The sequence below is a fragment of the Rhizopus microsporus genome (assembly GCF_002708625.1).
Source record: "Rhizopus microsporus ATCC 52813 unplaced genomic scaffold scaffold_1, whole genome shotgun sequence".
Taxonomy (NCBI): Eukaryota; Fungi; Mucoromycota; class Mucoromycetes; order Mucorales; family Rhizopodaceae; genus Rhizopus; species Rhizopus microsporus.
This window is the reverse complement of record NW_019671916.1, coordinates 2066733-2088994: the sequence shown is the minus strand read 5'-3', so window position 1 is coordinate 2088994 and position 22262 is coordinate 2066733. Positions and strand designations below refer to the sequence as shown.

General features: G+C 38.1%; 8 protein-coding genes across 8 annotated transcripts; 2 read left to right on the top strand and 6 right to left on the bottom strand.

Moving 5' to 3' along the window:
* Positions 1-131: 131 nt before the first annotated feature.
* On the bottom strand, positions 132-2246 carry RHIMIDRAFT_233169 (uncharacterized protein; the record flags this gene model as incomplete). The annotated part of the gene is made up of 9 exons (XM_023607901.1): positions 132-781; positions 834-1242; positions 1291-1347; positions 1401-1496; positions 1552-1719; positions 1774-1872; positions 1932-2007; positions 2066-2153; positions 2210-2246. The coding sequence occupies 9 exons, from the start codon at positions 2244-2246 to the stop codon at positions 132-134; spliced, it is 1680 nt and encodes a 559-aa protein (XP_023471455.1).
* Positions 2247-2402: 156 nt separating this feature from the next.
* Positions 2403-3784, top strand: RHIMIDRAFT_233168 (DRAP deaminase; the record flags this gene model as incomplete). Its single annotated transcript, XM_023607900.1, has 5 exons — positions 2403-2505; positions 2554-2675; positions 2725-2992; positions 3053-3194; positions 3250-3784. 5 exons carry the CDS (start codon positions 2403-2405, stop codon positions 3782-3784), a joined length of 1170 nt encoding a protein of 389 aa, XP_023471454.1.
* A 99-nt stretch (positions 3785-3883) lies between these two features.
* Positions 3884-6464, bottom strand: RHIMIDRAFT_233167 (RNI-like protein; the record flags this gene model as incomplete). The annotated part of the gene is made up of 5 exons (XM_023607899.1): positions 3884-5223; positions 5285-5324; positions 5374-5627; positions 5694-5829; positions 5901-6464. 5 exons carry the CDS (start codon positions 6462-6464, stop codon positions 3884-3886), a joined length of 2334 nt encoding a protein of 777 aa, XP_023471453.1.
* Positions 6465-6805: 341 nt separating this feature from the next.
* Positions 6806-11360, bottom strand: RHIMIDRAFT_11710 (uncharacterized protein). The gene is made up of 4 exons (XM_023605341.1): positions 11288-11360; positions 7383-11225; positions 7151-7272; positions 6806-7099 (listed from the first exon to the last, which is right to left on the bottom strand). Exons 2-4 carry the CDS (start codon positions 11071-11073, stop codon positions 6863-6865), a joined length of 4050 nt encoding a protein of 1349 aa, XP_023471452.1. The 5' UTR covers positions 11074-11225; positions 11288-11360; the 3' UTR covers positions 6806-6862.
* RHIMIDRAFT_11706 (uncharacterized protein) lies at positions 11319-11955 on the bottom strand. The gene is made up of 2 exons (XM_023605338.1): positions 11625-11955; positions 11319-11561 (listed from the first exon to the last, which is right to left on the bottom strand). Exons 1-2 carry the CDS (start codon positions 11917-11919, stop codon positions 11503-11505), a joined length of 354 nt encoding a protein of 117 aa, XP_023471451.1. The 5' UTR covers positions 11920-11955; the 3' UTR covers positions 11319-11502.
* A 1589-nt stretch (positions 11956-13544) lies between these two features.
* RHIMIDRAFT_196317 (imidazole glycerol phosphate synthase hisHF) lies at positions 13545-15232 on the bottom strand (the record flags this gene model as incomplete). Its single annotated transcript, XM_023606122.1, has 2 exons — positions 13545-15077; positions 15125-15232. The coding sequence occupies 2 exons, from the start codon at positions 15230-15232 to the stop codon at positions 13545-13547; spliced, it is 1641 nt and encodes a 546-aa protein (XP_023471450.1).
* A 203-nt stretch (positions 15233-15435) lies between these two features.
* Positions 15436-16580, bottom strand: RHIMIDRAFT_243766 (uncharacterized protein; the record flags this gene model as incomplete). Its single annotated transcript, XM_023609977.1, has 6 exons — positions 15436-15656; positions 15707-15767; positions 15823-15890; positions 15947-16085; positions 16138-16509; positions 16560-16580. The coding sequence occupies 6 exons, from the start codon at positions 16578-16580 to the stop codon at positions 15436-15438; spliced, it is 882 nt and encodes a 293-aa protein (XP_023471449.1).
* Positions 16581-17569: 989 nt separating this feature from the next.
* Positions 17570-18693, top strand: RHIMIDRAFT_221993 (uncharacterized protein). Its single transcript, XM_023607451.1, has 5 exons — positions 17570-17872; positions 17921-18014; positions 18070-18085; positions 18142-18227; positions 18280-18693. Exons 1-5 carry the CDS (start codon positions 17622-17624, stop codon positions 18487-18489), a joined length of 657 nt encoding a protein of 218 aa, XP_023471448.1. The 5' UTR covers positions 17570-17621; the 3' UTR covers positions 18490-18693.
* The last annotated feature ends 3569 nt before the right edge of the window (positions 18694-22262 follow it).

Here is a 22262-nt window from a genome sequence, read left to right as displayed (position 1 = left end):
AACGCCCCCTCCCTCTATGACAAACGTGCGTGTTTTCAAAAGCAATTCCTTTATTATAAGTCAATCATTTTTGTTATTTAACCCCTTCGCTTTTTTTCTTTTGCTCATTACAAAATTTTTTTAATGATAACCTAGTAATTATTAGTATATGTTTGCTGTTGCTGGCCTGGGTAAATGGGAGCAGCAGGATTAGCGTTGGGAAAGCTCATTGGTGACTGATAGGGAGGGTATGGAGCAAAAGGTTGTTGTGGTTGCTGTGGCTGTTGCTGTTGTTGTGGTTGTAATGGCTGCTGCTGTTGAAGTGGAGGCGCTTGTGAGCTTGTTTGTTCAGGTATATTTTGATACAAGGCAGAAAATTCAGAGTGTTGCTGCTGCAAAGGAGGTTGCTTATTTTGATCATAAGCGGATTGATATTGATTATCTCCTATGCTCTGCTGCTGTGGTTGCTGCAGTAACTGTTGAGATGGTGGTGCAATAGTTGTTGGAGGCTGATGAACAGGCTCATTATAATAGCCAGAGGGTGCCTGAACAGGAGTTGCATTAGACTGAACAGGTGTAGGTGGCTGTGGCGCAGAGCTTTGGTAATTAAAGGATTGTGGTTGAGACGGTGGAGCAAATGATTGATAGTTATAGTACTGAGGTTCATATGAAAAAGGCTGACCGGTGGGTGGGTATCCATAAGGGCTCTGAACATTTGAGTATCTTGCCAATGAATTTGAAAGCATGGTGTCATACATTCTTCGAGCTTGTATGAACTTTTCGTTCAAAGCAACAAGTTCATCTATAGCGCATAGTTAGTACCTGTTGTATGTGTGCCTCTCTCTCTCTGTTACCTTTTTTCAAGCTATACTTCTCAATCAATTTTACAAGCTTAGGTCTAATGGATAACGCATTGTTGTACAGATTTTGAAGCTCATCATTATCAGAAAATGAGTCCCTGACACGAGGGTCTGGGTTTGTTAGCAATTCCAATAAGCGATCGATGCTGTTTGTTTGATTCAAGACCTCATTTTCAATAGAAGCTTCTTTCTGTATATCAGAAGGTGATGGATCTACAATCTTTTCCACGTAATTAACAGGGAATATGCCTGTTCTTCCTCTTAACTCTCCTTTCCACCAGTCTCGATAAACACTTTCGATGACTCTGATGATATCGCCCTTTTCAAATCCTAGTTCACCTTGCTCTGTTGGTTGAAAGTCATATAAAGCTCTCACTCGTGAAATTTGAGGTTGGTTATCATTCTGGCTATCTGTTAATATTATTGTATTGTTATTTATGCTTATTTTTACCTTGTTTGTAGTGCTCGTGGTAGTAGTAGCAGTAGCAGTAGCAACAGTAGTGGATGACTATAAACATAAAGGTTAAAAAAGGAAATTTTCATTGTATCCTTTTTCCAAACCTTGAAGCCTGCCCGCTTATTGTTTTCTGATTCAGAAAGAGATAAAGCCAAAGCTAACTGAAGTTCCTCCTCTTCTTTTTGCTTATCAAGTTCAGACTAGAATGTAGTATTAGTAAGAGATCTTTCATTATCCTGAATGTTGTTGTCTTACTTGAGTGAACTCTTTCTTAGGCTTCTGAGGGGAAGGAAACGGTACACCTTCCGCACGCAAAGAGTGATATACTTCATTCATTAAACCCAGTGTAGAGTCAGCTCTGAATTCAAAAGAACACATTTGAATCAACTCTAAAATGCGTACTCTAACTTTTGAATGAACATTCTATTATCTTTGTATTAGTCTTCTATTTTTGTTCTTGTTCATTTTTTTTTTTACCCTATCGTGAACAAGCTTCACAAGTGTATTGGTAAACGAACGAGAAGAGATTTCCCTGTGAACAATTAAATCACAGTTTTTGACCAATGCTTCAGTCAACTATACACATATATAAGTTAGAAATAAAACAAAAGAAGGAGAGTAGTTGGAATAGTTACGGCTAATGCATACAGCTGAACATTAGGATTTCTGTTGTTCAGACGCTTTTCAACCGCAGCAATGCAATCTCTTGCACTATACATAATACTTATTAAGACCAGCTTTTTATATTATTTACAGACTTTTTTTTTACCTTTCAGTAGAGGCCCTAGACAGTTTATCCGTTACGGTTAATATAAGTTCCCAGTTCTCCCCCGTTAAGTTTTCGTCAGTTGCAGCAGCTATTCAATAAGTAAGATTATCTCGGCCAAAAAGCTCAATAGTAAGGGCTTCTTACCAACACATTCGTCAAATGGATTAGTTCTAGAAAACATAAATTTCAATACGAAAGAAAGAAAGAGTCCAAGAATATTCATTTGTCTCGGCATTGGTTTCATTATCCGCAACGCTCTGTGCATTGAAAAACGGGGATTGAATTATTGATCAAAAGTCCCTGTCAGTAGATCTTGTGTCTTATTCATTCTTGGCTCATGTTGATTGTTCATAGATGGCTTAAATCAATCAGTCAGAAAAGATGCTTTTCAACAAAATTAGAAAATGACGTGGCTATGGCAGAATACTATTTTGAAAATGGTATTGTTTATTATAATAGAAAGTAATATTCATATACATATTTGTTAGGTCTAAGAAAGGTTAAGCCATACTATTACGATTTTCATGCCTATGTAAAGCCAAGGATGATTGGCAAATCTATTCTGGATGCATATGTAGCAGAGTACCGTGGAAGATCAGAACTTTATTATGTAAATACTCTCATTATCTTACAAACAGGGTTTTTAATTGATATATTAGAGATATGCAATACGAAAGGAACTGATCACTGTAAATCATAAAAAGGTTGAATGTGACACTGTACTTCAGCATAATGATCTTGTTATTCACAGGGTACACAGACATGAGCCACCTGTCACAGATCAGGATGTCAAAGTTGTATATGAGGATGAAGGTTTAGTAGTTATCAATAAGCCTGGTAGTATTCAGGTTCATCCAGGTGGAAGATATAGACATAATACAGCAGTTCATATCCTAATGAAAGAAAAGGGCTATGATAGACTTTTCCGTAAGCATGTTATTATAGACATGAGGGGAGCTTGTTGATTAAAAGACTAGAAAATAATAGCCATCAACCGACTTGACCGATCCACTTCTGGTTTAACTCTCATAGCAAAGAGTTCTCAGAGAGCAGCATATATCAAGAAAGAGTTGAGAGAAAGAACGATCGAAAAAGAATATATTTGCAGAGTGATGGGTAAATTTCCAAGGTATTGTTAATGGGGAGGCCGTTGTAGTTTGAACATAAATGAACATTGTATACAGTCAACAGATTGTCTGCGATGCACCTATCAAGCAGTTAGCCTATGAAGTTCCTTACAATTATGTCCATCCTGATGGGAAGGATTGTACTACTGTATTCGATAGAATAAGCTTCAACGGACGGACAAGTATTGTACGATGTAGACCTGTCACTGGACGTACCCATCAGATTCGCGTTCATTTGCGATATTTAGGATATCCAATAGCTAATGATCCTATCTATGGATTTTTGACTCCATGGTCAGATTTATTGCCATCATCTGGCTCAGTAGGTAATACGGAAGCTATTATTCAATCCATGATCCATACTACACCTGATGACTATATGAAGGATCCCTTTGACGAGTCAGATTTGCCAAGATGCCAAGAATGTAATGTGCCCATCATACAAACAGACCCAACGTCAAGTCAATTAGCCTTATGGTTACATGCAGTCAAATACACAGCCTCAGGATGGTCATATGAATCCCCCTTACCAGAATGGGCTAATAGCTCGTTCAAAGACGATGATCTTATTATCCCTGCCTCACATTATTAAAGATGATACTGTGATATAATTTTCAGAATTGTTTGTAAGAGAACTTTTTTTTTATTTGTACAGAAATATATACTTTATATACAAAAGAAAAGGCAAGAATTATACAATAAGCTCTTGAAGCTTAGCGTGTGCCTTGATCGCTTCCTTTGCGTTTGAACTAATCCCGGGACACTGGCTAATATTTAACATCCTCAATTGTCCTAGTTCCAGAATTGAATATACAGTCGTATCAGTCACACGCACACAGCCTCTGATATTGAGTGAATTCATAGATTGCGATGCTAGCAAGGTACGGACAGATACGTCAGAGACAGCAGCACCACAAAAGCTGACGTCGAGGTACTCGAGTTGTTTCAATGTAGCCAGTCTTTCGATGGCACTATCTGATAAAGCACAACAGAAACTTAAAGACAGTCTCTTCAAGTTTGGTGTTGCAGATATCAAGTAAGCTATGGCTTGGTCTGTTAAAAAGCTGCAATCGTTCAAATTCAATTCTTGCAGTTGTGGAAAGCATGTAGATGTCCAAGCTAGAAATCCTAGATCAGTAATACGTGTACAACGTTGAATGTTGAGTAACTGTAATGTATTAGAACAATAACTGGCCAAGTGTCGCATCGTCGTGTCGGATAACTTTTTGCAGTAGGATACAGACAGCTCTTCCAGCATCGGATATGAGTTGGATGCTTTTGCATCGAGTAATCTGAATACCCCAATATCGCTAATTTTGCGACAGTTTGATAAATTCAATCGAGTGAGCTGAGGACATGTTGTTCCTAAGAGTGCGAGGCTTTTGTCGGTCAAAAGCCAACATGAACTAAGGTCCATAACTTCTACATTTGGCAAATTCTCCACCAACACTTTAAATCCATCATCGGTCAAATAGAAGCACTGAGACAGATTCAAATAGCGTACTCGGCTTCCAGTAAACTGAACAAGATGATCCACGTTGCTGTCGGTTATTTTTTTATGCATGGAACTCCAGTCAAGCGATTTCAAGACATTACTGTTTTGTTGGATAAATTCTCGGCATTGCTTAGACACGATCGAAAGCTGCAGTATGGACGTAAAGTCAAGGCAATTGACAATACGCGATAAAATATCTTCGGTGAATAAACTTAATTGTCCCTTAATCACTGGTTGAGAGATCTTGGGCTGTGGCTGGGTGCTTTCAATCATCATTTTCGTCTGCTGAGTCTCATGTTTGTCAGGCTTGATGTGTCGATTTGCAAGCGCAACCAGATTAGGATCGGACCATACGGCTACGCTGGCTCTTCTTCTTCTCGTTTCTGTCTTTTTCAGATTGCTTGTAGGCGTAGGAGGTAACAAGGTAGGATCTTGGTCAGCCGTCGTACTACACACGGAGTTAGTTGGAATGGTCAAAGACGACAATCCTTCAGGAGAAAGCTGTTCGTGGTTTGTGCGTGGAGAAATAGGAGTATCTAATAAATAGGTTACTAAACACAGGTATATCATCATTACCACATGTTTTCCGTATTTTACCTATCGCTTCTTCTACGCCTCTCATTTGATACGCTCCTGTCTATAAAGGACAGTGTTATATTACATATCATGGTTCATTATTTTCTTACCATTGACTGTAAATGACTAAGTGAGATTTCTGCCATTGCTTTAAAGCGACCCAATAAATCTGGGAAATGATGAACAACATCCATAAAATCCGATTTTTTCAAAATATATAGTTCCAATGCTGTCACTGCCCTTGCATCAGTAGCCCTCGGCGTATTTAGTAATACAGAAATGTCACCAAAATAATCTCCTTGGCTTAATCGAGTAATGGGTACCAATATGCCTGAATCGTCTGTCTTGGTAAGCTCTACTGTACCTAAAAAATCAGGCAAGATTAATAATGACAAAAATCATGCAATGAGCAAGTCTCTCTTTTTTTTACCACTAATGATAAATATGAGTTCATTTCCATATTCGCCTTTACTAATAATAACCGCATTAGGTGCATAATGACGAGGTTCGACCTTGAGCGATATAAGATGTAAAAACTCTTCTGGACAACCTTGAAAAAAGGGGATCTACCCTAGAGAGAGTGAACAAGAGGGGTCTCTAACAAAAAGGAAATTATATCCCTTGGATGAGATCTTACCTTTTGAAGTAATTGACGAATGCCGGTAAAGTCTTCAATGTTACGTTCTGTCATTGGTTTCAAACTAACCTTTTCTTTCACTCCAAGATTTTTACTCTTGCTTAATACCGCCAATCTTTCTTCAGCCTCAAATCGAAGCATTTTCTCAACTTCTGGGTATTGTGGTAACAAATTATTGACTTCCTCAGCTGTCAATGAAGCAACGATACATTTTGTTCTGGCAATCACCGTTGCTGTACGGGGCATAGAATAAAGAATACCGATTTCACCAAAGCATGATCCTTGCGATAAGTTGGCATAAATTCGTTCAAAATCGGCAGAGCATACATCCACTGAACCTCTTAATAAGAAAAACATGGCCTTTGCAGGCTCTCCTTCAACAACAATCACATCTCGTGGTCCATATGTTCTTAAATGCATTCTACAGGCGATTTTTTCCAAAAAGTTTTCATTATTAGCTCTTTGAAATAACGAATGATGCCTAAGGGAGCGTAATAGTTCGGGTGGAACAGTATTATGCGAGGCTGTATGCCATGCAGTGTCTGTTTTTTGTATATCAAGCATAATTTAATTATGTTCAACAAGAGAGAGAAAAAGAGAGAGAAAAAGAAAAAAAAAAAAATGATGCAGCCTTTTCTTAATCTGAGATACTTAAAATAGTTAGTGTGTCATTGGCAGTGATAAAGATTCGTTTATTTTGCTTGATCCGAAAGGAGGTTTTTACAACAGTGCATATATATATGTATGTATATATATATAAATTGTTATATGTGATATAATAAAAAGTCTTGTTTATTCTCTGAATGACTCATTGATATAGGTTACTCTCATCGTCATCAAATACTGACTTTGCATTGGACAGAATGTACGCCAACGTTTGATTGGTACAATGCAATGATTTTTATGGCAAGTAGTGGGGTTTTTTATTTAATATGTCGTGTATGTGTGTGTACATGTTATTATTATAAATGAGTGTGTGAGTGCTTTTTTGAAAGAGTCGAGACATCATGCTTTCCATCACAACATTGTCTTATGTTAACTATATCTTCAGAGTCATCAGAATCATATTGAGTAACGTCATGAATGGGTATCATACTTTTAATACTTTGCATGGTATTATTATACTGACTTTCTTCTGTTGGTGATTCTTCTGTAGATGGATGAGCATGAGTTGATCTTCCAAGCAAGTATGATAATGACTAAATAAATGTTTAATTTTGATTGTTTACTACTATATACACTCGCTTTACCTTGAACCAAATTTCGTGTCTTTCGAGAGTTGGTGCTGTCAATTTGAGATCTCGCTTGGGTGTACGGATCAAGAGACTCATGGGTGAAGCTTCCTGGTTATTGTTGCTAGGCACTTGAACAACTGATTCAATAAAAGCTATAAGAATAATCAAGAAATAGGTTAGATGAAACTTATCCAGCATTTTCTCTTATGCATACCACTCTTTGCTTTGGATTCACTTCCATCTACACCAGGTTCAATAGAGCTCCAATATAATGTTTTCGTATAAGGATGAACCCAAAAGAATCGTCTATGCTTATTCTCAGAAATGCCACCACCGACATAACGACGCGTATGCTTTAATAGCCATTCACCAATCATAGTTTTAGTGATAGCAGTGATGACTTCGAGATCAGTTGTGCCTTCGTGATTTGCGAATGCGGCAAGGTTGTCATCTGAACGAGCAGAGAGAGGAAGATATTGTTGAGCATCTTCTGAAGATATTGTTGAAATGGATGTAGCTGATTCTTGGTTGGCAAAGTTACGCAGATTGGATCGAGATGATAGCTTACGAGAGCCATAGGTAGTGCTTTCAAATATACGAAGAGTGCCAAAGTTACGGTGACTTTCAGTACTTTGTCTAGAATGAGGTTCTTTCTTGCTGCTGCCATGATCAGCAGAGGCTTTTCTTCTTAATGACGAAACGGAGCTGGATAATCTTAGTTTGTGTCTGCTAGTTGCAGGAGGTGTAGAGACAGATGGAGAAGGTGATACTTGTGATGAAGGAGGAGCAAGCCTTGAAGTAGAAATAGATCTCTCAATAGCAAGAGGTGAATGAGGTAAGTGAGGATGCTTGGAAGGAGCTGGTGTACTGGACTTGGTATTATGTTCAGCACGAGCCTTTCTCTCCTTCTCCAATGCATTATGCACAGCTTCGGCAACCATTGTCTCGGCCTGTTCTTTAGTAATCAGATTTTCTTCCTTTTCCTTCATTGCCTTTCTTTCTTTAGCCAGAATCTCTGCATGCTCAAGTTTTTCTTTTTCAACCGCTTCTCTTACTGCTTGTTGTGCCAAAGTATCAGCCTCTTCTTTGGTAATGAGTTCCTTTTCGCGTGCTGCTTGTGCTTGACGTTCTTTAACAATAGCATCAGCAGCAGCAACCTTTGCCAACGCTTCAGCTTCTGCCTTTGAAATCATCTCAACGGCCTCGGCTGCTTCTCTTTCAGCCACTTCTTTTCGTTCCTGTTCAAGTGCACGGGACACGGCTTGTTGGGTAAGAATATCTGCATCTACTCTTGAAATCATGTTGGCAAGCGTTTCCTTTTGCTTCTTTTCAGCAGTCTTCAAAGCATCTGCCACTGCACGCTTGATTAAAACATCAGTACTGTCTTTAGTGAGCATATGTTTCATTCTCTGATTCAAATCGTCACACTCTTTCTTGTAAGATTCGATTGTCTTGAGCAAGGATTCTTTTTCAGCACTTCTGACTGCTTCTGCTTCTGCCATGGCCTTCTCTAAGGCTTGTTGATGTTCGTTTAGCAGTCGTTCGGTTTCCCTTGCAACAGCCTGCGTAACAAGATCCTGTGCTTCCTCCTTGCTAATCATGTTGGATCGTTCTTTTTCAACAGCTTCCAGAGCCATTGTTTCTGCTTCTGACTTGGTGATCATGTCCTTTGTAGCTGCTATTTGGGCTTCTTTAAGTATTATATCGAGCTCAGCTCGTACGCTTTGTTTAGCTTGTTCAATTAAGGTATCTACTTTTGATTTAGACATCATGTCTTGGTCTATCTTCTTTTGCATTTCCCGCTTGGCTTCTTCAAATGCCTTGGTACTTGCTTCTACAGCCATCTTTTCTGCTTCTTCTTTGAGAATCATGGTCGAAGAAATCTTTTGGTTCTCGAAAAGAAGTGCTTTTTCTGTGGCCTCGGCAATCAGCTTGTCAACTTGAGATTGAGCAATCATGTCTTCCTTTAGCTCATCCTCCCTTTCTTCTGCAATAGCTGGGATACTCTTTTCTTCAACAGCTGGCTGTTCTGAAATGTGAATAGATTTGCTTTCAGTCAACTGCTCTTCTGCTGCTCCATGGTAGCTGGTGGGAGCTATATCAATGACTGACTCATGTCCTTCTGAAAAGACAATTCTAGGCTTGGTATCCTCTCGACTAGGTTCATTCTCTTTTTCAGCGGCGACTCTTTGCCTTTCTGCCAAGATTGCTTTTTCAACAGCTTCCGATACTAGAATATCTACTTGATGCTTTGCAACTATTTCTTCATCTTGTTGTTGAGAAGGCTGTACGGGGTGGTCAGACACCTCATCTGCGCGCTTTTGTTGCTCAAGCTGAATGGCTTCTTCGGTAGCCTTGGCAATAAGCTGATCAACAGTAGATCTGGGAACCATCATCTTCAGCATTTCCTCCACTTCTTCTCTTTCTACCATGCGTGATTGCATCTCTTCTCTTTCTGACAAAACTGCCTTTTCAATGGCTTCAGCAATCAGCTGATCTACAGTTGTCTTTGGAATCATGTCTTGTTTTGTTGCAGCTGCACTCTTTTCCAGTGCCTCAGTAATTAATTTGTCAACATCAGCCTTTGATATCATAGTTTGTTGCACTTCCACTTGAGACTTTTCTAGTGCTTCTTTAACCATCTTCTTGGCCTCCTCGAGGCTAATTAGATCTGTCCTGGGTTGAGTATCAACAGTAGGGCCAATATCAATAGACGTCTGCTGATGGCTGTCTAGAGTAGGTAATTGGCTGAAGCTGCTCTCTGTGGGCACAAAGACTCTTTCTTTGATTAGCAGGGTCATCTGTTCTTGAGGAAGAATAATAGCAGCACGTGCAGATGCTGTTTGGAGTTCTCGAAGCACGACATGCTTTATCTGTTCTTGAACGATGACTTGTGGCTTTTCAGCGGCTTTGGGTATATCATTGGTGCCTAAAGATGGCTGGTTATTAGTCGTGCGCTCTAAGGTAATTTGACGAGCGTCTGTAATAAAGCTCGTTTCCGAGAGTTGTGGCACGGTGGTAACATCTACAGCTTTTTCATTGCTTGTGACAGGTGCAACAGAGTGTGTACTCAGACTGACGGATGACAAGCTGTCATTAGGCTTTTCATGTGCCACAATATCAATAGGATCTGTGTTGATGCCAACATCAATCACTTGCACCTTGAATTCCAGCTCGGAAGACAGTGGCTTCATAGGCAAAGCGCTTATAGGTGTACCAAAACCAAGACCCAGCCCATTGTTGAATTGAGGGTCCTGCTGTTCATCCATGCTATCATCCAATTCAGAATCGCTTGACTTTATGCTTTGTTGATCAGAATCAGATGAATCATTAATTGAAACACCACGCGCTTGTCTTGCAACACCACCACGTCTCTTTTTGGTGTGCTTCTTCTTGGCAGGCTTTGTGTTGCTGCGGCTGCCATTCATCGAGATGGCATTATTGCTCATGTTGGCTAAATCTTTACGCAGCTGTTCAATTGTTTCCTGACTATCTGAGAGCATCTTTTTCAACTCAAACTTTTCTAGCTTTTCCTTGTGTGCTGTGCTCCTAAGGTTCGAGATAATTCGATGTGCATGAGCCAAGGATTGTTTGAGTGTTTCTGTTTCAAGCTGCTGGCTGCGGTTGGTTGTTGTGCTAGTAGATGGAGTAGGATGCACATCCTTCACAGAGTGATCCGAGTCTTGGTCGTTCTTGTCTGCGGCTGTTTCTGACGATTCACTAGGCTCTTCACTACGAGCAGAGGCTGTGGCCATTTTAATGGCCAGTTTAGCCTTGCATATCTTGAGTTCTGTATTGAGTGCTTCGATCTGCTTTTGAATTTGAGCATTTTCACGCTGAGCATTGGCAGCATGTTTTCGCAACTGATGTGTCTCTTGTTCATGTCTCGCCTTCATTGCTTCAATCAACGAAGCGTTCTTTTCTTCTTGGGCTTTCATGATATCAATCTGCTCCGACTGGCTTTTGACTTGTTTGACTAATCTGGCATATTCTGCGTTGTGTTTAGCGATCGTTTGATTAGATTCCGATAAATGAGTTCTTAGTTCCTGATTTGCTACCTCAAGATTCCAATTTTCCTCCTTTAATCTCTCTTTTTTTTTTTAATACAAGATATTATTAATAAATATCAAAGTATTCTGATTGATAACCTACCTTCGATTTCCTCACGCTGCTTTAAATGTCTCTGAGCTGTTTCATGATGACGCTCATTCTCTGTCCTGGCTGCTTCCAGTTGTTTTATGATTTCTTCCTTTTCTTGGATGATATTCTGTAGTTTTCTCACTTCAATGAGTAGCCCTTGACCAATCTCTGTGGCGAACTCGATATCTGGGTTACGTTTATTTCCATTTGCATATTTAGCTCGTTGTTTAGAGGATGAACTGTGAGTTGGCGCAGGAGGTAATAAAGGAGAGACAGTATCTGAGCTCTAAATGATGCAAAATAGATGAATATTACAGATAGAACACAAACAATTGATTTTTTTTATTACTCACCTTGGTTGCCTTTATGTGCTGAAACTCATTTGCCAAAGTTTCTAATTTTTCTCTAATTTCAGTAGGTAATTCGTCTTGTTGATTATATTTATTGAGATCTTGAAGTTCTTTTCGAATCATGTCTGATTGTTTTAAGAACGCATTTCGACTAATTTGACTTGTTCCTAGCTTTGCCAATAGTTGTTCCTGATTGCTTAGTTGAGCGGCAAGTTCAGACTTTACTTGGTTGACATTCATGCCAACAAAAGAAATCGGCCTGTTTGACTTGCTAACATTTTGCTGGCTTGCCATTTTATAAGGTTTTGTATTTTTTTTTGCAAGCAAAACAGCAAACAGCAGAAAAATAAAAGAAAGAGAATGAAATGCTTCTTGAATATAAATAAAACAACGTGGTGACTTGGGTCACACAAATAAAATGCCCTCTGTAACTCAAAATAGAAGGTGGTCTGCTGTTTTTTTTTTATACCCCCTCGCCTGTCCGTTCTTCTGTCCTCCCTCTTTTTGGTTAGCATTTATTGAAAATGGATGATCCGTCATTTGTACGAAGCGTTGTTCTTGAGTGTCTCTTGGTTTTCTATGGACTGACTTTTTCGGAGTACTTTGGTTGCTATGATACGGTGAGGCAACACTTTCATGCAAAAAATAGAAACTTTTATTTACGCCCAATGTAACCGTATTATTACCCTACCATTGTCCTATAAAGAGAATACTCTCTGTCACCAGTTGCGCTCTTGTGCTTATTCACCTTGTGCCATGCGTAACCATGACATTTTCTTGGCAATGAATCAATGCATAAACAAATAATGCTTAAACACGCTACAGTAATTACAATCCACGCTTAAAACAATGGTTCACCAACCATTAGATAGCAACTATAAATAGTATACCTTTAATTTATTTGTATGTTCCTTCTACCTTTATCTCAGAATAAAGATGAATAATGTGTACTTCTTTTGTCTTTGCTTTGTATCGTATAAACCATTACATAACATAGCTCACGGTAATGTAGCAAAAATATAGTTTCATACCCTTGGAGTTCATGTAGTTGCACACTTTTTGCAAGAATATTCTCAAGCTCTGATTGAAATGTTCATATTCTTGTAAAGCTTTTAAAAAGAGTCGATAACTTTTGTGTATAGAATGTGGCCAGTGGCTTCAAAACCTGCGAAGAGCAGGAAATACAAATCAAGAAATAGCCCACATCTCAGTCACTGCGTTCTCCACAAGAGAACAAGCTCGTCGATATTAATGTAGCTTTTGCAGGTAGTGATTGGTCCTTGTAAGGCTTTTGACCTGGGTTGGCATGTGCACTTCCCGTATCTAAAAGAGTAACTCTAGCAATATAGATGAATGATAGCAAAGAATAATTACATATGTATGTTAGTATTCCTCAATATAGTTTCTATATAAGAAGAAAAAAGAGAAAGCCCATTATTACAAACAGCATTTTATATGCAAACAGGATTGTTTATGACCAATAAGAATTGGACATGACGCGTTATATGAAAGTGTTTTGTGGTGCGCCTCATTTATTTTACCCGCAAGATAAATTAAGGTTGGTGATATTCATATTGTCATGTCAAAAACGCACGATTCTTTTTGTTCCTATACTTTATGTTTAGTTATCTCCCTTCACCTACACCCATTAAATTGTATGCTTTCCCCCTCCGCCATCAGTACCTTCCCACCCTCACCACATTATACACCTCACTTTGTTGAACTTGACCAGGCAATTTCAGTATAAAATACTACGTGCCCACTTGGGCTTAATAAAAAGATTGTATAATCGTACCTTAAATTAAAAAGGGAAGCTAAGCCTAATATGGAATCTCCTTTATCTTAATGTAACAAAGGGGTGCATTTTTACTATTGATCTTTGGTTGCGACACTCGTGTCAGTAAAACATTAATTTTTATTTACAAAATGGTTGTATCAACAGGTCTAACGGTTACATTTGTCTTTTTCAAATGATCTTTTACAGATTGAATAGGAACTTCTTTACGATGGAAAATACCCGCTGCTAAAGCGGCTTCTACATCTGTCTTTTCAAATACTTGTTCAAAATGCTCCACACATCCTGCCCCACTTGAGGCAATGACTGGAATAGAAACAGCTTCCTTGACAGCACGAATCAATTCAAGTTCAAAGCCAGAGTTGGTACCATCTCTATCCATACAGTTCAACAAGATTTCACCCGCACCTAATTTCTCACAGGCTGTGACTAATTGAACAACATCCAAGTCGCGACCTTCACGACCACCCTTGACAGTACATTGATACCAGCAGTACTCTTCTCCGTTAGGGCCAGGCTGGGAGTTCTTGACGACATGGTGTGTTGTTTCACTAGGATCCTTGACGTATACACGACGAGGATCAACAGAGATGACAACAGCTTGAGAACCATAGGCATCTGCAATTGTCTCAATTGCAGTTGTTCCTGTCTTTTTGCATCCATTTTCATAAAACTTTTCAGCGCAATAGACAGCATCACTACCAATAGAGACCTTATCAGCACCTGAACGGAAGTATTCTCCTGCGACTTCAAAAGCAGGATGGAATGTGCCATCTGGATCTGTTACATCACGAATACCACCACCAATCGTCAAGGGAACAAACACGGTTTCGGATGTACGCTTGAGGACTTCGAGCATAGGTGTATCACCCAAGGGACAATTACGGAAACTGGTAATATTCAAGAACGTCACTTCATCAGCTCCTTCTTCAAAATAGCGTTTGGCCAAATCGACAGGTTTTCCTAAATTACGCACATCGTTGCTTCCTCCTGTTTCACGAACATCATACTGATCGCCCTTGGTGACAACCAGGTCACCTTGATCATTTGCACGGACATCCAAGCAGGCAATGATGCGCTTTGTAAGTTTATGCTTTTCGTACAAGACGGGTTCTTTGTTGATGATATGCCTGTTGTCTACAATACCGGTGCCAGTCAAGAAAGATTTGAGAACGTTCAAACCAGCATATCCGCTCTTTTCGGGGTGATACTGTGTAGCAAACACGTTGTCTTTTTGTACTGAAGAGATAAACAATTCATCGCCATACTGACTTGTGGTCAATGTCCATTCCTTGTTCTTTTCTGTATATCTTGCAGCATAAGAGTGAACAAAGTAATAAACCTTGTCATCATTCATGCTATAATTCACTTCTTGTCCCTCATCCTTGGTTTGTTCCTTGATCACTTGCACATTGCTCCATCCCATATGAGGTACAGCCTTGGATGTGGCGTCAAACTTGGAGACCTTGCCAGGAATAATGCCCAATCCTGCTTCATCGCTTTCATCAGAACCTTCAAATAGGGACTGCATACCTACACAGATACCCATAAAGGGCTTTCCGGAGGCAATATAGTCCTTTAAAGGTTGAGAGTAGCCCTTGTTACGTAAGGCTCGCATGGCATATCCAAAATCACCCACACCAGGGAAAATAAGTTTCTATATCTCTTAATTTATTGCTCATCGTTATATCAGTTCAATCTTACATCAGCTTTAGCGATATCTGAAGGTTCCTCTACGAATTGGATATCAAAGCCTAAATGATGAACGGCATTCACTAAGCTGCGAACATTGCCTGCACCATAATCAAGCATATAAAGGCCAGGCATTTTTTTTTGTTTTCTTTGATAGACTGCGCAAAGAGAGAAGAATTAAAAAAAAAAAAGATAAAGCAAGCTATTTAATTAAAAATAGTGGCTTGAATGAGATTCTCTGAGTCATTTTGCGTCCTGTCTTTGAAAACATTTGTTCACTCAGATTAAATTTCAGGTCAAAAACGCCTTCGATTTATTTCCTTTTACACAATAGCTTCAGGGTTTGGTTCAGAACGAATAATCTTTTCCATTTGCTTTGCTCTAAAATAATCTGCTATTGAACGTATAATGATAAACCAGCCAATGATCATAAGCAAGTATGCAATGATATCTGCATCCATACCATCAAGCTGGTTCTCGTTATTTTTGTCTTGGGATTCACCATTACTACTATAGTAATAGTCATCATCTTCTAATGTGCCTCCTATATCAAATAGATTAATATCATTTGTTACTTAAAGTTGTGTAACTTACGACTTCGAATATAAAATCCTGTTTGAACAAGTGAGACGCCAAGACCTGCCCGTGATCCTTGCTGCGAAATAAAAACAAGATGAGTGATTATCCTTTAGGCTCTATCTTTTAGTTACCTTGGATGCATGAGATGTGTGTAATAGATAAGTGAGCATGAATCCAACAAATTGAAAGCTTGCGGATACTTTAGACAATTGCGTGTGAGTTTTCATTAAATACATTATAAATGTCCTTCCTTACTCAACAAGTTCCAGAAGAAAGCAAATATATTTCCTACTGGCATCCCTTCTACTAGCACAATATCACCCATCCCGGCTGGTGCAATGATTGTTGTTTGCCAATAAGGTGGTGTTGCATCTGCTGCTGCCTCTTCATACGTCTAGTCATGATATTAGTTTATATATTTTCTTTAAAAATTAGGGCTGACTTACAGGAGGTGTTTCTTCTAACTTTTTACTATCAGATTCTGGTTTGGCTGAGATATTGGAAAAGACACCATCTGTTGATACGGGTAATATGGCTGGGCCACTTGTATGATGTGATGAAGAAGAAGATTGTGGCACTGGTATTGATATATGGCTATTGTTATTATTGTTGTTGTTATCATTATTGCTGTGAAGCAGTCTATCGGTCACAGCTGAATGCTCTTCGTCTTCTTCATCAAATGTTTCTCCAAAGGTATCTTGTAAGTCGTTTAATTGTTGTGTTTGTGCAGAACGTTGTTGCGATGGCTGTGTTGAATTGTTGTTATTAGTACTACTACTACTAGCAACAAAGTCCTCATCTTCTTCATGAGAAGCAAGCTATGTTTAACCATGAGTTATTTTCTGTTATTATTATTTATTGCCCTTACTTTTTGGTATCGAGTCGTCATTTTGGCTGTAGATTAATAAAATAATAATAATAAAAAAAAAATAGAAAAAAAAGAAACAAGTTTATTTAATAAGCTTTTGTAACAATTGCTTGCTTTAAAAATAATCCTTTTATGGTAACTCTTTGGTTTCTGCTCTGTTTAACCCATTACTATAAAGACCTGCTTTCAGTTGGGGGATTAAGAAAAGAAAGGGCTTATAAAAAGATGACAAGCATATGCTCAAATGCTACCTTACTTCTTTTTTTACAAAGATATGGCATTGATGCATTTGTTATCATCAATATCTTATCTAACTTATTGCCTTAATCTCTCCAGTTAAAAAAAACATTTCCACATATCTCAAACCATCTCTTGGTAATGATTTCCACTTAACAAAAGTAATGAAACAAGTAAACACTTGACGTCATAGCATCAACGTCTAGCTCGCTCTTCTTTGCTCTCCTTCAATACGTGAAGGAGGATCTGGCAAAAAAAAAAGAATCTCCTAGGAAAAAACATGATATCTTTACTAAAATATATATTAACCTCGCTGAATATTTGGTGTAAAGTCAATAGGCTCAAGTATTCCTAATTTGTTGGGCTTTTTGGCTCATTGCTTGTCAGTGGATACATTTAATAAAGGGCTTTGCTGTCAAGAATCGTCAATTGCATAAACACAAGGAAATATTTACAAGATCTGACCATTCGGATAGAAATAAATTAAAGCTCTCATTCATAGTAGCATATATTAGATACAGTTGCTGATATAAAATATATACACCTTCTTTAGAAACTATTGGTACACAGTATAAGATCAATAACAATTACACTTTAATTGGCTATCAACGAGAAAGCTATTCCAAATAGCCTTGTTTAAATTCCAAGATATATGTTACCTTATGAATTCATATCACTCAGACCATGCATCTAAGCTTGTATTATCCTTTTATGTCTAGTAAAAGTTATCAAAATTTAGTGTATAGTATTGACCTTTTGGTAAATGACAGCCAATGACAGCCAATCATTGGTTCAATTTTTCTTTCTCTTTTTAAACATTTGGAAATGACAGAAAATAACAAAGATCAAGAAACAACAGCAGCAATAACAACGACAACGACCATAGTCCCTAAACCTCTAACAGATGCCAACTGGTCTGCATTAGATTCATTTCAAATACAAGACGACAATGACTTTGAAGAAGCACTGATACCACCAGAAAACTTCAACATGGTCTGTGAACACATTTATCGCTCATCATTTCCAAAAAAGAAGCATTATAAATTCTTGGAAAAGTTAAAACTAAAAAGTGTCTTGTAAATATCATTTAAACATAAATGAAGCAAGTAAACTCATTTCATTAGAACACTCATTCTAGAAGAATACCCAGAACAAAATATGAAATTTTTACAAGAACATAATATCAAATTTCTACAGTTTGGCATTGCAGGCAACAAGGTATAATACTCTTTTTTGTCTGTTTTCTATGGTTACTAATTGATTTTTGCTATAGGAACCATTTGTACAAAGTAAGTTCTTTTTATCTACCAAAATCATTTTATCCCCCTCTCACATTTAATTATAGTACCTGAAGATAAAATAAGCGCAGCATTAGCAGCCCTATTAGATAAAAGAAACCACCCGATTCTTATACATTGCAATAAGGGAAAGGTACTGTCAATATATAGAGAGAGAAAGAAAGGATATCTCATCACTATTTTAGCATCGTACTGGTTGCCTAGTAGGTTGTTTACGAAAACTACAAAATTGGAGCCATACATCAATATTTGATGAATATAGAAGATTCTCTCACCCAAAATCAAGATCAATGGACCAGCAATTCATTGAACTATATGATCCAAATCAAGTATGGCCACTCGTTGATAGACGTTATTTACCCAATTGGCCTACTCTTGCTGATCCCTTTGATTGATAAAGCGTCTAGAAAGTTTTTTTTTTCTCTTTCTCTTTCATCAATGAGTTTTGTATAATAAATGAATTATCATATCCTTGAGATTACATCTAGATCTGCTTCATCTAATTTTATAAAAGCTAATTAAACGCAGATTCATCTTCTAAACGATTGTACTTCTTCTTCTCTTTAGTATGTATGTATTTATTCTAATTTAAAACGATTAATCTGAACTATGGGCATGCTCACAAGCTGCTTACTTATTCAAACTTAACGATGCATATACAAAAATCCGTAAAAGAATTAGAGATCAAGCTTTACAGTTTATTCTATACACCTTTTAACTTTATGCTATGCTTGACAACAATTGTAACAAACTGATCTATCAAATAGCCGATGAAAGCTTGTTTCCTGTTTATGCCAACAGATTGAACGGAATGGGGCAAAGCACCCAGTTTCATTCTTTGACCGCCATTCAAACAAAAAACAACAAGGGTTGACTAGTACAGCAAAGGTCTGATTATTTTTCAACTAAATTTTCAATCGTTTCATTTCAGGTTAAAGCCCTGTGATGAAAGGTAGATGTGCATACAGCTACGTATAACGATTATTTACATATTGCCTTGGAAAGGAATATAAGAAAATAAGGAGAGTATAGTGTCAAGACTGTTTTATATTCTTAATAATGTGCATGATTGATGTTATTGTCAAATCATCTCACTCACTCACATAAACACACACAGATAATGAATAATAAAAACGCGTCATTTATTAATCAACTTTTTGTCATTTACATTTATTTATAATAAAAGCGTACTCCTTTCAGTTCTCAAGACAATAAAGTCTTGATTAACAGGATCAAACACGGGAAGGTAAGAGTACATATGATCCCAAAAAAGAAGATATATACTGAATGTCAATAGTATATATACCTTTTAAAAGGGGTGATGTATTAGGACTGAACTTATACATCTGAAAAACCTAGAAAGTACAAGTTGAACACTCCCAGATAAGTCTGGATTGGCAGACTGCCAGTAGGTAGCTGTATTTGGTTCGATACCGCCTAGCATCAGCATAAGCATTTATTCGAGTAGCCACACTTAGAGAGCATTTCTCTGTTCACAGATAACGGGCAAAGCGGTTAATCACACAAGTGTAGCCAGCCCAGAAATCTGCAAGTCACTTGAATCACCAGCATGATCGTACTAGGGTTACAGTGTGAACAAAGAGCGTGTCCAGTCCTCTAAAGGATGGAACAAAGCCAAGGCCAAAGCATCTTCACAGAGAGAAAAAAAGCAAGGAGTATCTGTAAAGGAAATACTTTGAAGCATTGACGGTCGATTATTCAAATCGTGACCTTCTATTGGCTAATGCGTTCCGATAGCAGTCAAGGCGGTCTTCTATTGGCTTGTGCGTTTCAATAGCACGTCTTTGCCTATGTGCATATGACTATGAACTAAGGCTCATTGAGATATCCTTAGGCATAGAAAGGCAGAATACCTTATATGATGATATAATGTAGCTTTTGAAGTCAAAAGGCCTTTGCCACAACTGGTTAGCTTTTTATTCTTTCTTTCAGCATGTTCCTTAAAGTTTATACATTACCCTTCACTTCTATTGGTGCTATTGGCTGCTCAATGTAGACAAAAGCTAGAAACAGCTATTGATGGCAAAAGAAGCAAAATTAGTATGATAGGATATCAACTACATAGACTTCAATCCTTTTATATGATATTATTTATACCAACATGGTTTGTTCTGATGATTTAGTGATTAACCCTCAAAAAGTTATAAACTCTCACATGATGCTAGCTGGGGTAGTTTCCATGAGTACTCTTTTTGAAGGAAATGCCGATATTTCCTGAAACAAAGAAGGTACAAGTGTAGATCATAGGTGTGTTTGTTGAAATGATATTCTGAAAGTAAGAAACCCACAGTGTTTTAACTTAAACAAAAAAGGCAATATAATCAGATTCTTTGGTCATAAATAATGCTTCGATACCCATTCCTTTTACAATACTCTTTTGCATAATGAGCCTGGAGGCGCTCTTTGACATAGTCTTTATAATAATTTTATCATACACAGTAAAGTATCTTATAGAAAGTTAGAAAATAAACATATCAGCATGTTTCTTTATAATTGAGAACGATTTGATTCAGGAAAGATCAGTTGCTTTACGTTTATTCTCCAAAATACAATCGACTCAAGTTAGCCGATTGGGGTCAAATGGATCGAACCAAATTAGTGCTTGTTAATAAAGCATTTAGAATTATGTCACATTGGTAATCATGTAGAATTAGACTGCTTTTGGTTCCACGCAAACGCTGTGTTGATAAAGCTCCTGAATTCAACCGCAAACTGTTCGGTATGCTCGTCAAAGAACACTTGAGGTACTGCGACAGGGAATAGGAGTCGCAAGCGGAAATCATAACCTTCTTCCGAACCCCGAATCTCCTGTAAGATGTAGAACAGAATGCTGCCGTCACCCAAGGCTCCTATCGCCGTACTCAAGCACAAAGTCGGGGGAATTCGCACGGGGCTGGATGCGCACTCAAGTCATGTGTTCTCCAATAGTCTCAACAATACCCGAATAATATGGAAGAAGAGTATAGTGCTCCGGGTGGGCTGGTGCCATGGTTTCGAAGAAAGCCTTTTGCTTAAGTTCTGGCGCCTGTAACTCTACCATCCAAACTTTCCACCACTACATAGTTGTGCCAAGGTGATTCCTTTCGTTTTGCGATCGATTCTAGATTCTCTATATTGGCCGTTAGACCTCGCAATGATGTCCTTGTAATAAGCGTCTGCATCTTCTATCTGATTCTGGAGGAGATCAAGCATTGGCTGCCTAGCCAGCAGAGTCTTTAAGTTTCGAAGCACTCTTCGAGACGCTGTCAGTACTCAGAAACTGACTTTGTTGTTTTCAACGGCTTGACCACTCGGCCAGGAGTACTTGATGGACAATTCTGATGGAGAATACATAGAGTGAAATATACCAGTCAATGATCGACTGGGCAGGAAAGTCTGATTTATCTTATATAGTAGGGCGCTTGGCAGAATTTACTCGTGGACAAGGTGAATCACGGGCCGATCCAAGAACTAAGATTCAATAGTGATTGATTTTTCGAAGTAGCTCAGTTTACTGAAATTGATTGGCTCATCCGTTTGCTTACCTTCATTTTTTCATCAACTTTAAAAAAACGGACCCTTTAAGCATGAAGAGAGAGCACAAAGACATCTTTATATCAGAGCTTGACACTCTGAAGTACTAAGGCTGCACTTTTTTTTGCTTGAATGATTGAAATTTTCTGTCCCCAGTATTGGGAAAAGGGCTGTAACGCTCATCCTCTGAAAGTGATCCTTGGTAACCTCTCTCATATCCTCTTCTTAAAAGCCTAAAAAGGAATACATGCAGAGTCTATATTGATGACTAAATTGTATAGAATTTATTAATTTGGTCAATAACGGGATGTCGCAAAGAAAGAAACCAACAAAAACCCAAACTAGGCAGAGGACCACCAGCAATTACGATCAAAGATACAGTCTTTCAGAAAGTAAAGTCGCATTTTTGCATTTTTTATAATACAATTTATACAAAAAAGCGACAAGCCAGCGCTACATCTCTTTCTGGAAATAGTGTGCAAAGAAATACAGTTTCAGCAAGTATCAGAGGAAATTAATGAAGAGCTACTATCTATGGGTAATGCGCATATCTATTCACCGGCATCTGTAAAGGAACTTATTGAGGGTAGAGGACATATATGTTTGTACCACCATATTCACCATTTCTTAATCT